This window comes from Mytilus galloprovincialis, chromosome 2 (assembly GCF_965363235.1).
Source record: "Mytilus galloprovincialis chromosome 2, xbMytGall1.hap1.1, whole genome shotgun sequence".
Lineage (NCBI taxonomy): Eukaryota > Metazoa > Mollusca > Bivalvia > Mytilida > Mytilidae > Mytilus > Mytilus galloprovincialis.
In genome coordinates, this window is record NC_134839.1 from 34,590,258 (window position 1) to 34,605,848 (window position 15,591).

A 15,591-nucleotide genomic window follows, 5' to 3' on the forward strand; every position below is an offset into this window, starting at 1 on the left:
CATGCAGTAAAATCAGTACTGCTCAGACAATATACGTGTAGTAAATTTAGTATTGTGAAGACAATGAGCATGCAGTAAAAATCAGTACTGATCAGACAATATACATGCATTAAATTCAGTATTGTGAAGACAATGAGCATGCAGTAAAAATCAGTACTGCTCAGACAATATACGTGCATTAAATTCAGTATTGTGAAGACAATGAACATGCAGTAAAATAAGTACTGCTCAGACAATATACGTGCAGTAAATTCAGTATTGTGAAGACAATGAGCATGCAGTAAAATAAGTACTGCTCAGACAATATACGTGCAGTAAATTCAGTATTGTGAAGACAATGAGCATGCAGTAAAATCAGTACTGCTCAGACAATATACGTGCAGTAAATTCAGTATTGTGAAGACAATGAGCATGCAGTAAAATTAGTACTGCTCAGACAATATACGTGCAGTAAATTCAGTATTGAGAAGACAATGACCATGCAGTAAAATCAGTACTGCTAAGACAATATACGTGCAGTAAATTCAGTATTGAGAAGACAATGACCATGCAGTAAAATCAGTACTGCTAAGACAATATACGTGCAGTAAATTCAGCATTGAGAATACAATGAGCATGCAGTAAAATAAGTACTGCTCAGACAATATACGTGCAGTAAATTCAGTATTGTGAAGACAATGAGCATGCAGTAAAATCAGTACTGCTCAGACAATTTACGTGCAGTAAACTCAGTATTGTGAAGACAATGAGCGTGCAGTAAAATCAGTACTCTTCAGACAATATACGTGTAGTAAATTCAGTATTGTGAAGACAATGAGCATGCAGTAAAATCAGTACTGCTCAGACAATATACGTGCATTAAATTCAGTATTGTGAAGACAATGAGCATGCAGTAAAATCAGTACTGCTCAGACAATATACGTGCAGTAAATTCAGTACTGTGAAGACAATGAGCATGCAGTAAAATCAGTACTGCTCAGACAATATACGTGCAGTAAATTCAGTACTGTGAAGACAATGGAGATGCAGTAAAATCAGTACTGCTCAGACAATATACGTGCAGTAAACTCAGTATTGAGAATACAATGAGCATGCAGTAAAATAAGTACTGCTCAGACAATATACGTGCAGTAAATTCAGTATTGAGAATACAATGAGCATGCAGTAAAATAAGTACTGCTCAGACAATATACGTGCAGTAAATTCAGTATTGTGAAGACAATGAGGATGCAGTAAAATCAGTACTGCTCAGACAATATACGTGCAGTAAACTCAGTATTGTGAAGACAATGAGCGTGCAGTAAAATCAGTACTCCTCAGACAATATACGTGTAGTAAATTCAGTATTGTGAAGACAATGAGCATGCAGTAAAATAATTACTGCTCAGACAATATACGTGCATTAAATTCAGTATTGTTAAGACAATGAGCATGCAGTAAAATCAGTACTGCTCAGACAATATACGTGCAGTAAATTCAGTACTGTGAAGACAATGAGCATGCAGTAAAATCAGTACTGCTCAGACAATATACGTGCAGGAAATTCAGTACTGTGAAGACAATGAGCATGCAGTAAAATCAGTACTGCTCAGACAATATACGTGCAGTAAACTCAGTATTGAGAAGACAATGAGCGTGCAGTAAAATAAGTACTGCTCAGACAATATACGTGCAGTAAATTCAGTACTGTGAAGACAATGAGCATGCAGTAAAATCAGTACTGCTCAGACAATATACGTGCAGTAAATTCAGTACTGTGAAGACAATGAGCATGCAGTAAAATCAGTACTGCTCAGACAATATACGTGCAGTAAACTCAGTATTGAGAAGACAATGAGCGTGCAGTAAAATCAGTACTGCTCAGACAATATACGTGCAGTAAATTCAGTACTGAGAATACAATGAGCATGCAGTAAAATCAGTACTGCTCAGACAATATACGTGCAGTAAATTCAGTACTGTGAAGACAATGAGCATGCAGTAAAATCAGTACTGATCAGACAATATACGTGCTGTAAATTCAGTACTGTGAAGACAATGAGCATGCACTAAAACTAGTACTGCTCAGACAATATACGTGCAGTAAATTCAGTACTGGGAGGCAATGAGCATGTAGTAAAATCAGTACAGATCAGACATAATACGTGCAGTAAATTCAGTATTGAGAAGACAATGAGGATGCAGTAAAATCAGTACTGATCAGACAATATACGTGCAGTAAATTCAGTATTGAGAAGACAATGAGCATGCAGTAAAATCAGTACTGCTCAGACAACATACGTGTAGTAAAGTCAGTATTGTGAAAACAATGAGCATGCAGTAAAATCAGTACTGCTCAGACAACATACGTGTAGTAAACTCAGTATTGTGCAGACAATAAGCGTGCAGTAAAATCAGTACTCCTCAGACAATATACGTGCAGTAAATTCAGTAGTGGGAGGCAATGAGCATGCAGTAAAATCAGTACAGATCAGACATAATAGGTGCAGTAAATTCAGTATTAAGAAGACAATGAGGATGCAGTAAAATCAGTACTGATCAGACAATATACGTGCAGTAAATTCAGTATTGAGAAGACAATGAGCATGCAGTAAAATCAGTACTGCTCAGACAACATACGTGTAGTAAATTCAGTATTGTGAAGACAATGAGCATGCAGTAAAAGCAGTACTGTTGAAACAATATACGTTCAGTAAATTCAGTATTGTGAAGACAATGAGCATGCAGTAAAATCAGTACTGCTCAGACAATATACGTGCAGTAAATTCAGTATTGTGAAGACAATGAGCATGCAGTAAAATCAGTACTGCTCAGACAATATACGTGCAGTAAATTCAGTATTGTGAAGACAATGAGCATGCAGTAAAATCAGTACTGCTCAGACAATATACGTGCAGTAAATTCAGTATTGTGAAGACAATGAGCATGCAGTAAATTAAGTACTGCTCTGACAATATACGTGCAGTTAATTCAGTATTGTGAAGACAATGAGCATGCAGTAAAATAAGTACTGCTCAGACAATATACGTGCAGTAAATTCAGTATTGTGAAGACAATGAGCATGCAGTAAAATCAGTACTGCTCAGACAATATACGTGCAGTAAATTCAGTATTGTGAAGACAATGAGCATGCAGTAAAATCAGTACTGCTCAGACAATATACGTGCAGTAAATTCAGTATTGTGAAGACAATGAGCATGCAGTAAAATAAGTACTGCTCAGACAATATACGTGCAGTAAATTCAGTATTGAGAAGACAATGACCATGCAGTAAAATCAGTACTGCTAAGACAATATACGTGCAGTAAATTCAGTATTAAGAATACAATGAGCATGCAGTAAAATCAGTAATGCTCAAACAATATACGTGCAGTAAATTCAGTATTGAGAAGACAATGAGCTTGCAGTAAAATCAGTACTGCTCAGATAGTAAACGTGCAGTAAATTCAGTATTGAGAAGACAATGAGCATGCAGTAAAATCAGTACTGATCAGACAATATACGTGCAGTAAATTCAGTATTGAGAAGACAATGAGCATGCAGTAAAATCAGTACTGCTCAGACAACATACGTGTAGTAAACTCAGTATTGTGCAGACAATAAGCGTGCAGTAAAATCAGTACTCCTCAGACAATATACGTGCAGTAAATTCAGTAGTGGGAGGCAATGAGCATGCAGTAAAATCAGTACAGATCAGACATAATAGGTGCAGTAAATTCAGTATTAAGAAGACAATGAGGATGCAGTAAAATCAGTACTGATCAGACAATATACGTGCAGTAAATTCAGTATTGAGAAGACAATGAGCATGCAGTAAAATCAGTACTGCTCAGACAACATACGTGTAGTAAATTCAGTATTGTGAAGACAATGAGCATGCAGTAAAAGCAGTACTGTTGAAACAATATACGTTCAGTAAATTCAGTATTGTGAAGACAATGAGCATGCAGTAAAATCAGTACTGCTCAGACAATATACGTGCAGTAAATTCAGTATTGTGAAGACAATGAGCATGCAGTAAAATCAGTACTGCTCAGACAATATACGTGCAGTAAATTCAGTATTGTGAAGACAATGAGCATGCAGTAAAATCAGTACTGCTCAGACAATATACGTGCAGTAAATTCAGTATTGTGAAGACAATGAGCATGCAGTAAATTAAGTACTGCTCTGACAATATACGTGCAGTTAATTCAGTATTGTGAAGACAATGAGCATGCAGTAAAATAAGTACTGCTCAGACAATATACGTGCAGTAAATTCAGTATTGTGAAGACAATGAGCATGCAGTAAAATCAGTACTGCTCAGACAATATACGTGCAGTAAATTCAGTATTGTGAAGACAATGAGCATGCAGTAAAATCAGTACTGCTCAGACAATATACGTGCAGTAAATTCAGTATTGTGAAGACAATGAGCATGCAGTAAAATAAGTACTGCTCAGACAATATACGTGCAGTAAATTCAGTATTGAGAAGACAATGACCATGCAGTAAAATCAGTACTGCTAAGACAATATACGTGCAGTAAATTCAGTATTAAGAATACAATGAGCATGCAGTAAAATCAGTAATGCTCAAACAATATACGTGCAGTAAATTCAGTATTGAGAAGACAATGAGCTTGCAGTAAAATCAGTACTGCTCAGATAGTAAACGTGCAGTAAATTCAGTATTGAGAAGACAATGAGCATGCAGTAAAATCAGTACTGATCAGACAATATACGTGCAGTAAATTCAGTATTGAGAAGACAATGAGCATGCAGTAAAATCAGTACTGCTCAGACAACATACGTGTAGTAAAGTCAGTATTGTGAAAACAATGAGCATGCAGTAAAATCAGTACTGCTCAGACAACATACGTGTAGTAAACTCAGTATTGTGAAGACAATGAGCGTGCAGTAAAATCAGTACTCCTCAGACAATATACGTGCAGTAAATTCAGTACTGGGAGGCAATGAGCATGCAGTAAAATCAGTACAGATCAGACATGATACGTGCAGTAAATTCAGTATTAAGAAGACAATGAGGATGCAGTAAAATCAGTACTGATCAGACAATATACGTGCAGTAAATTCAGTATTGAGAAGACAATGAGCATGCAGTAAAATCAGTACTGCTCAGTTAACATACGTGTAGTAAAGTCAGTATTGTGAAAACAATGAGCATGCAGTAAAATCAGTACTGCTAAGACAATATACGTGTAGTAAATTCAGTATTGTGAAGACAATGAGCATGCAGTAAAAATCAGTACTGCTCAGACAATATACGTGCATTAAATTCAGTATTGAGAAGACAATGAGCATGCAGTAAAATTAGTACTGCTCAGACAATATACAAGCAGTAAATTCAGTATTGTGAAGACAATGAGCATGCAGTAAAAGCAGTACTGTTGAAACAATATACGTTCAGTAAATTCAGTATTGTGAAGACAATGGGCATGCAGTAAAATCAGTACTGCTCAGACAATATACGTGCATTAAATTCAGTATTGTGAAGACAATGAGCATGCAGTAAAATCAGTACTGCTAAGACAATATACGTGCAGTAAATTCAGTATTGAGAAGACAATGAGCATGCAGTAAAATCAGTACTGATCAGACAATATACGTGCAGTAAATTCAGAATTGTGAAGACAATGAGCATGCAGTAAAATCAGTACTGATCAGACAATATGCATGCAGTAAATTCAGTATTGTGAAGACAATGAGCATGCAGTAAAATCAGTACTGCTCAGACAATATACGTGCATTAAATTCAGTATTTTGAAGACAATGAGCATGCAGTAAAATCAGTACTGCTCAGACAATAAACGTGCAGTAAATTCAGTACTGTTTAGACAATACGCTTGCAGTAAACTTAGTACTATTCAGATAGTACGCTTGCAGTAAATTTATTACTGTTCTAACAATACGATTGCCGTTAATTTAGTACTATTCAGACTCTAATTTTGCATTGAATTCAGTATTGTTCAGCAACTTTTCGAACATTTCTGTATATTGGTGATATGTACATATGAATTAAATGATTACTATGGTATCACATGATTACTATGGTATCACATGATTACTATGGTATCACATGATTACTATGGTATCACATGATTACTATGGTATCACAGTTTTAAAGAAATGTAAGACAATATCATATTGAACATGATTTAATAAACAATTTACTTAAATATAATTATTTACAATATACTTTTGACTAACAACAGTATTGCTATCAGCTAGACACCATTATACCATTGACAAAATATTATTACATCATTGACTAAATCATGCAGATGACAAGCTTTAAAGAAATATAATGAGTTTAATTTCATTTGAAAAGAACTATACAACTGTGTTTTTAACATGTTTTAAAGAGGTAACACTGTGTTACATGTGGCTTTAGGTAACTAAACATTCATGTTTGTATTTTAACCGGCAATTTTTAATCTGATTGAATCCTATATACTGTGTCCATAATTGATCCTGTATCTCGATCAGATTCATTAACTTGTTTATATGAATAATGTATGTCATTACGTAATGCATGTATGTAAGTGACTGTATGGAATTGCTACTTCTGATGTACACAAAGTTTTTGGGTTGTAAGACGGAACTTTTGTAGACTCTGACAATGAAAGATCAGTACACAATGCAGTGATGTAGTTTTATATAAATGTCCGAAAAGTATAACTTGTTTGTAGATTCATTGGTTTTCCCTTTTCTCCTTCTTTTTTATAACATTAACGTTTTACAAAAACACAAAAAAAAAAATAAACACTCATATGGCACAGTGAAAATTTGTTTATGGGAATCTTTTTACAGAAGAAAGAAAAAGTTCGAAAGGATAAAAAGGGATCAGAAAAAAAAAAACATCACATATAAACAAAAACGTTACAGTAAAAATGCAACTTTACATCAGATTTGATCTAGCATTAGCACAGATCAGCAATATTGTTAAACTGCTTTCTATCTGTGAGTGTTTTTCACCTGTAAGTAAGCATATGAATTTAATGTCTGTGTTCGAACCCGAAAAAGCATGATGTAACGTTTATCATCCGTTGACGATAAACATATCATCATCTATTAATCACGTTGCTATTTTGTTGGTTTTTTTTTGTGTGGTAGAATTGCACAAAAAAATTGTTTTGTAGTATTAAAGTCCAAGTTTGTTTTCACGTAGATTATTTATCTTCGACCAAGACCAAATCTCATCCCATGAGACTTGGTACCGCACATCTTTCCAGTCATCAGATATTCAATCAATGTTTTCACAGAAGACAAGTCACATCTACCCCCTCGTCTGGACATTGGTGGCATAAACATACTAGATAATCCCATATCACCCATCATGTCCATCATATCAGACATTAAATCAGGATCTATTCTCTGTTTCCTGGGAGGAGGTCTTCGGTCAATTCTTGAAGGTGTGCGTCGTGAATTGTAATTATTATATTTATTGTTTGTAGGTAGAAGTTCATTCTTCGACAAAGCACTGTTTGCAGTGTCTTTAAACTGTTGACGATTTGACGAACTCAAAACTTGTGACAATCTAAGTCTGTTTGCTTCCTGTTGTGGTAACAATCCGGAACTCCATTTAGAGACCGGAGTCGGTTTTATGGATTTAGCTTGAGTTGGGGATTGTTTAAAAACCCATTTTGTAGGGGTGGAAGAATTTTTATTGTTTCCAGAAGACATATTTCCAACGTTTTGCTTCAGTCCCAATAAGGAACTTTGCTCTGTAGCAATTGTCTGACCTGATCTTTCTTGAAAATAAGGATTTTGATTGGCTTCTATTCGGCGTTGTGGAATTTGATTGGTTTCTAATCGACGTTGTGGATATGGATCCGACTGACGCATTGGTTGTCGTTGAACATATAGATCGGACGGATATCCTAATTGATTACCATTATTTCTATTCAGCCTGTTTATGGGGTTTTTATTTCCTGATTTTCCTTCTCTTGTTGCAATTGGTTCTTGCTGACCTTGCATTGCCTCTCTTCTAGCTGCTCTTGCGTCTGCCCTTGACGACATTTGATCTGCATAATCAATATCTGCCATCATAAATGGTAACATTCCCATTAGGGGATGACCTTGCCCAAATCCACCGGAATAAGGTTCCATATAAGGGGATGAAGTTGGACCCATGTATGAGTCAACAGCTGTAATAAAATACAAAAATAAGACACGGAACAAAGTTAAGCCTATAAAATACAAATATAAGACACTACACAATGGTTTGTCCATTAAATTCGATGTTTAATAAAAGAAATGTAATATGAATTATATTATTTTTTCATATACCCATATACTAGATGAATAGCAAACCAACGATATATTGAAAAAGGTGTTATTGTTCTTATAGGTCATATGTAACAGCATCAAACAATAAATTATTAAATGTTTCTGCGTGCCGTTTACAAAATACTAGTAGTTCAATTTAACCCGTATGTAAAAATACCTATGATTCCTCTTGAATATCAGTTACTTGAAGGAGAATATAATTCAATGATTAGAATCATGACCATACTAAAAACATGTCTTCAACAACAAAAATGGTTGGATAACCAGGAGGAAACGAATTTTAGGATAATCACTTCACTATTTCAAAATTACAAGACTTTATTTTCAAAAGACTGTTATAAATCAATTATATATATAATTAATGAATAAAAAAAAGTAAAAAGCAGAAAAAAATGAAGGATCCATGTCCCTGTTTTCGAGATATAAGCCAATGAAATTTGGTATGACATTATTTTCTCTAGATGTTTCATACATTTAGCATTGATAACATTTTCTTTTAAAAAAAAAAAAAATGAAAAAATAACAAGGATCTTATAAGATTTTTTTTTTACATACGGGTTTTTAAACTATATGTAATATAATTATGAAAAGTACAGGTTAACGGACATATTTTTCTGTTGGCATATGGATAAAACCAGAGGTTCCGAAATAAATAAATTCAAAAACATAATACACGATTTCATGGTATAAGTCGATTGTTTCAGATACAGGGAACCTCTGTCTCATTTTCTGTTATATTTGGCGTTATTTTAATAACATTGTTAGATAAAAATTGAGAATGTGTTAATTTCTATCGCGCCTATGACAGCAAACATTTTATACAAAAACAAAAACAAAACAAAAAATCAATGGACCCCACTCAGTCCTCTATTCGACGCTGTGGTCTTAAAAATTGTACCTCAGGAATAAGTATACAATAAAAAAAATAGTATGCTTTTTTATGGACAGACATCTCAAAGGTGGACTATAACCCACTCCGATGATATATTATTGCATCAAATGACTAATTAAGCAAACAGTCCTAAAAATAACCGGATTGTTTAATGGGAGAATAAATAATTCTGAATGATTAATATGATGTATGAAATTTTATGTCATTTGCTATTTGTTTTGAAACAGAGATGCGTAATTATTATATGTGTGACGTATAATGTTTATAGACTTAAATCTCATGTATTTATATCGGACTGATAGAGTCATTAACTTGCTATTTTGACATAATTTTACGATCAAAACATTAAATATAGTTTTTTTTTACAATCAAGCCAAAACAATAACACTCTGATAATTACTATAGTTAAAAGTTATAACTGAAACAAAAACATCTTTTTTTATGTCATTAGCCCCATGCCAAGTTTTAATCAATGCCACTAAAAAAAGAGATGATTTTCCTTGTGGTTATTATACAGTTCATCAAGATTAAGTTTTAATTGTTCAGTTTTAAATCATAATAGAGTACCATCAGTCCTATATTATGTGAAATTTTTAGTATAGTATGATCACTGTTACATTCAAGATCTAAATAAAGGTATACGTCATGTATTCCAATTTACAGAGACGATTTAGATGTTTACTATACAAAGGTATAGGAAGATGTGATATGAGTGCCAATGACACAACTCTCCATCCAAGTAACAATCTATAAAAGTAAACCATTATAAGTCAAGGTACAGCCTTCAACACGGAGCCTTGGCTCACACAGAACAACAATCTATAAAGGGCCCTTTACATGTAATACACAGTGGCTTCTGAAAAAGGTGAATGTAAGTTTACGTCCTAAATGTGTTGAACATGTCAACTCATGTTTGTTTGGAGATTGGTTCACAGTCCTCAAAGATTTGAAGAATCTTACTCACGTTTGTCTAGCAAGTGTCGAACAATACACAGCATAGGTCTTTAAATAGTGTAATTGCTCATTATTGATAATAAAAGCTCGTCCTGAATATGCTTAAAATATTAGCCACTGGACTTTAAGTAATCCTTAATCAATCAATCATTAGTGGCTTAGAGCTAATCTATTTAATTCTATATGATTGTAAAATCGTATTGTTGTAAATTACTTTCATTTACTAGTATATATAAGTGGTCTTTGATAAAATGAATATATTTTGTTTTCTAATTCTTCCATACCTATCAATCCGTCAAATCATTCAAATTTTAATTTGATATAGGAAGATTAATTTAGCTGGGTACATTCATCTATTGTATAACACTCATGTTTACCAGCAGAAAATAATTTCCCCGTGTTCGTGACTGTACCTATTCAATTTTTAGAGAAACGTGAACACGTTTTTTAACACCATCAAACATGACGATATACATTAATGTTGTAATAGTGTGAAGCAGAGGCTTGGTGACATCATTCTTCACACGACACGGCATGACAATCTAATCTTTTGAATGAGATAATGGTCAATAACATTGACTACCCATGGGGGTCTCGCACGGACTGCTTATGAGATAACAAACAAGCAGTAATTCATAGTAGTTATAGTATAATCTATGTACAACCTACCAGTAAGTGAACTTTGCACAAAAAAACACAGATATTTTAATTCTTTTTTTTTTTTAATGAATTTTGAAATACTTGACTTCTTTAAAATTAATATAACAACAATTGTTTTCCCAAGAAGTCAAAATCCCAATAATATTTTTAATCCCGCCACATTCTCAATGTCCCAAGTCATGATCCTATAATTCAGTGGTTGTCCTTTGTTGCTGTGTTGCATATTTGATTTTTGTACATTAATTAGGCCATTAGTTTTCTCGTTTGAATTGTTATACACTTGCGATTTCGGGGCCTTTTACAGCTGACTTTGCGGTATGGGCTTTGTTCATTGTTGAAGGCCATAATATGACCTATAGTTGTTAATTTCTGTGTTATTTGTTCTGTTGTGGAGAGTTGTCTCATTCGCAATCATAAAACATCTTATTTATTTTTTTTATGTTAGACTGAAAGTAAACTTTTTTGTTTATCTAATAGTTTGATTGATTACCATCTGCTCATCGGCGTCTCATCCTATCAAATACTAGTAACCTATATATATATGGAACAAAGTCTCAACCAACTCAGCTAGTAGAGACAACAAAAATCCCTAAATTACTTTTCGGTAAAATTAAAGAGGGAAAAGAGAGACAACTCCCTTTTACAATATTTTTATAAATACTAACCTCCTGTTCTCGTGTTTTGTTGATTCTGTTGTAATAATGAGTTGATAAAGTCACACTGTACCAACAGTATAAAACAGATGTAAACCTTCATTCTGTAAGAAAATAAATAGTCTATTAATGGCTATCAATGGTCACAGACTGATTTAGATTTATAAAAAAGGGGGATTTTCACGTATTTTTATATATTTTTGTATTATTCGTTAAGGTTTCATTGTCGCACCAGCATGACTTCATTTCGTTTCACCCAAATAAACAGAGAATTGAAGTGACAATCATCGACACGAATCTTTGTTGATGGCAGAAACACCGCGAACAATAACTTTTATGATGATGAAAATTCTAAATATCAACTTACTCTCATAAAATAGCCATTTGCTGAAAATAACATTTATTGAAAATTAACGGTCGTCATTATTTTTATAAAAGAAGCATGTATTGTGAAAATAATTTAAGGAAGGTAATACAATCTAACCAAGGGGACTCGGTGTGTACTTTATAATCAATCTGATTTTATGCCTAAAACCTAAATTAAATCGTCATTGTTGCTTCGTGTTACATATAATTTATCACTGAGCACCCACACATATGCTATAACAGGGGGTACTTTATTAAAGATTTGATTTCTTCGGGGGAGGGTGTTAACGTACTAATATCGTATAATTTTATTTCAATTCCCCAACTGGAAGTGATGATATTGATTATACGAATAATCATCCGATGGATTTGTATTCGTCCATTTTTAACCACTAAAGCAAAATTAGATGTGATTCCAAAGCAGTTAAGCCATTCAGCTAGATTTCAGCTGCCTCAAGCAAGTTTTCCTATTTTTTTAAATTTATAGTGGACAACGGTCGGCGATTATCGTAAACATAATGCCCCCAACTATCGTTTGAAGGGCTTAAATCAAATTCAAAGACAGGAGTGAGGATCTTATCTTAACCAAGCTTGGTATCATATTGAAACCCAAACAAGAAACTATAATTAAACAAAAGTGGCGATTTCCTGTTTCACATTACTATTGTATTTGTCAATTTTTAAGGAATGCTCTTTGTGGCATTTTGAATGGCAAGGTTGACATTTTCCTCACATCTTGTTATTTATAATACTTATAACAACATTTTTGTTCGGCCACAAAAGTCATTTTGAGTGAGTGACGAGTGGATTCATCCGTTACCCTCGTTTTCGGACTCATGAAATGACAGAATGCTGGCTATCTTGTTTAACTTTTCACAACTATATTTGGACATTTATTAATGACTGGTCCTATCGTGTCAGACTGTTTCTATTTTCTGTAACATTTTCTGAACACGTACTATGAATCATTTTGTACATTGTTTTTTTAGTACATATTTTTAGAAATATTTATACAATATTAATATTTATGATGCTGTAAACTGACGGGCCTTGCCGTTTTATTGTATTTTTATGTACTGTGTATTGACGCTTCATCCCTCACTGTAAAACAAAAACATTGTGTTCAAATGCATGACAAAAGGTCATTAATCATGCATTATAAACATATATGTTAAAACAATAAATATTTATTCTTTTTTTGTGTATATGAACCATAAAGTCAGGATAGCGGCCTACTAATGAATAAGGACACGATTAACAGTACGTCAAAGAATAAAACTGGACAACGGTTTCTCGAAGCTTTGCATTATTCAACTTGTCTGAAATTAAAACTTAAATCCAAATTCATTAAAATCAATTAACTTCAAAGGTTAATCTCTCGGTGACCTCAGATTTTGTTAAAAAAAAACTGAATGTAGGATTGTCTTTCATGTTTGATATACGTTTAGAAAAACTTGTATTACAGACCTGAGACTACTATAACACATGTGTAGTATAGTAGTCTCAGTACAGACACATTACCACTTTTTGTTTTAATTCGAGAGTTAAGAGTCGTTTGCGCATTTTCAAAGGACATTTGAACTTTTTTATGGACATTTGCGTTTAATGTGGTATAATTACCAATGAGACAAATATACAGCAAAGTCAAACTATGATGTGTATGTGTTGTATTAAAATTTTGGTTTTGGCAATTTATAATTTGTTGTTATAGTAAAATTATGAATTGCCAAAGACAAAATTTTAATTTAACATATGTAAGCAACTGAAGGTTACTGTAGTGTATGGCCTTCAGCAATAAGCAAAACCAATCCTGTATTTTCAGCGTTAATACAAGCTATAGAGTGTAGTAACTTGTACAATTTTGTGTTAAGATGAAAATTATGCAAAAATTACTTAAACCATTTATTTGGAAAACATAACTCAAATACACCGCTTGGACTGTAAAATATAGCGGTATACATTAAAGGGAGATAACTTTTCTGGTCATTTTTTAATGCAGTGATAGTGGAAATCATTATTATTTACTGGTAGCAAGATAGTGACACTATTTCTTTCTTTTTATTTTGCGTTAAAGCCGGTTATAAAATTGATCTTCTTATATTTTATTGAAAGTTCGAACTCTATCTTATAGCCGGATTTCTTTTTATTCCGAAAAAAATCCAGGCAAAAGTGGACAATTTTGCACGACTTGTAGCTATGAAAAGTACACGGTTAGGGACAACATCAAAAGTTCAATGTAGGATAAAAAACTTAATTCACATAGTTTTTTTCACTGACCCCCCCCCCCCCACCCCCCACCACCACCCCCCCCTCTTAACTTAATTTGGGAAAAATTGATTTACCAGTAGGGATATATGTAAAAATCGATTTTAGATATACAAAACTTGCAGAATTTTAACCCCTCCCCCCCCCAAATTATTTGATTTAAGTTTTTTTTATCCTACATCGATCTTTTGATGTCGTCCCTTAGTTATACATTTCATTGTATTTTTGAATAGCACAGTAAAATCTTCATTTTGAAAAAGTATAAGACAATTCTTCTGAGAAAATTATATTTAATATATATACCGATAATCCACCTTTAACGACTAGCCTTATTTTGCGTTTATATTATTATCTTTGAAAATAGTATTTTGTTTTTTGCGTAATATACCGATCATGCTAGATTCATAGAAAATAAGTCTCATTAAATTAACATCGTTAAGATAAATACATCATTATTATTTAGACATTAGTGAAAAATAGATAAAAACTAGAATGAATAAAATATAATGTATGTTTTTTATGATAATTAATATAAAAAAAATTGGGTAAAAATTACAATGAATGAAATATAATGTATGTTTATATTATGAAAATTATTTAAAAAAAAATGAAAAAAATAAATACGCGAAAATATATTCGTCTTACCTGACTGTGTGGTATTCAAGCATTGAATATACCTGACTGAAGACGACTGCTTTATTAAATGACCTGAGATACCTGATCCGTGTTGACAGAATAGCCGTAGGTGTAGTTGTTTATCCAATCCTCGAGCTTTTCTAATTGACTTTACCCGTACCGTTAGTGCATAATTAGCGGGCCAATTAATACCTTGTATAGTTTACATGTACATATAGGTAGGTTTATGGCAGTGGATGCATTGTTTTAATTGATATCAATACAGGATGGCGTAAATACATGTACCATATTAATTGATATTTGGCATTTAGATGTTGTCCGTTATCCATTTAGAATTAGGAAATAAACGAATTATTTCAACCTCAGTAGGGAAATAAATGCAATAGGCGAAATAGAGATTACAATTACATACCACGAAAGAGGACCGAAATAGGCATTAAATATTACACGGAACCCAAATTAACACATTATTTGATGACTTGTTTAGATCCTTTCCCCGAACAATTCACTTTGTCTGGGTTTACATTTTATTAAATACTTTAATGCATGAAATATGGTTTATGGTAATATATACTACCAGGCTCAAGCTAGCAGCCACTCGCTAGCAGCCACTTCGCTAGCAGCCAGTTTTCAGATATGTCTATAAACCCAAAAGTTGCAAAAGATTCAAACGTACTTTAAATGTTTTTATCAATCATATAATCACAAAATAATCTGTTTTTACATATGAGTGAGCAGCCGAAGACACTATTTAATGTTTTTTTTTTTCAAATTAACATGTAATTTCCTGTTCATTACTTTATTCGCTTTTCATATACCAAACAGCGTGCTGCGCGCAATTCTAAATAGTGTATGAAGAATAGTAAATAGC

At 33.2% G+C, this 15,591-nt stretch overlaps 1 protein-coding gene across 1 annotated transcript; it reads right to left on the minus strand.

The window, feature by feature from the left end:
- Window positions 1–6,144: 6,144 nt before the first annotated feature.
- On the minus strand, window positions 6,145–14,857 carry LOC143063449 (uncharacterized). Its single transcript, XM_076235611.1, has 3 exons — window positions 14,730–14,857; window positions 11,466–11,557; window positions 6,145–8,152 (listed from the first exon to the last, which is right to left on the minus strand). Exons 1-3 carry the CDS (start codon window positions 14,750–14,752, stop codon window positions 7,179–7,181), a joined length of 1,089 nt encoding a protein of 362 aa, XP_076091726.1. The 5' UTR covers window positions 14,753–14,857; the 3' UTR covers window positions 6,145–7,178.
- Window positions 14,858–15,591: the final 734 nt, after the last annotated feature.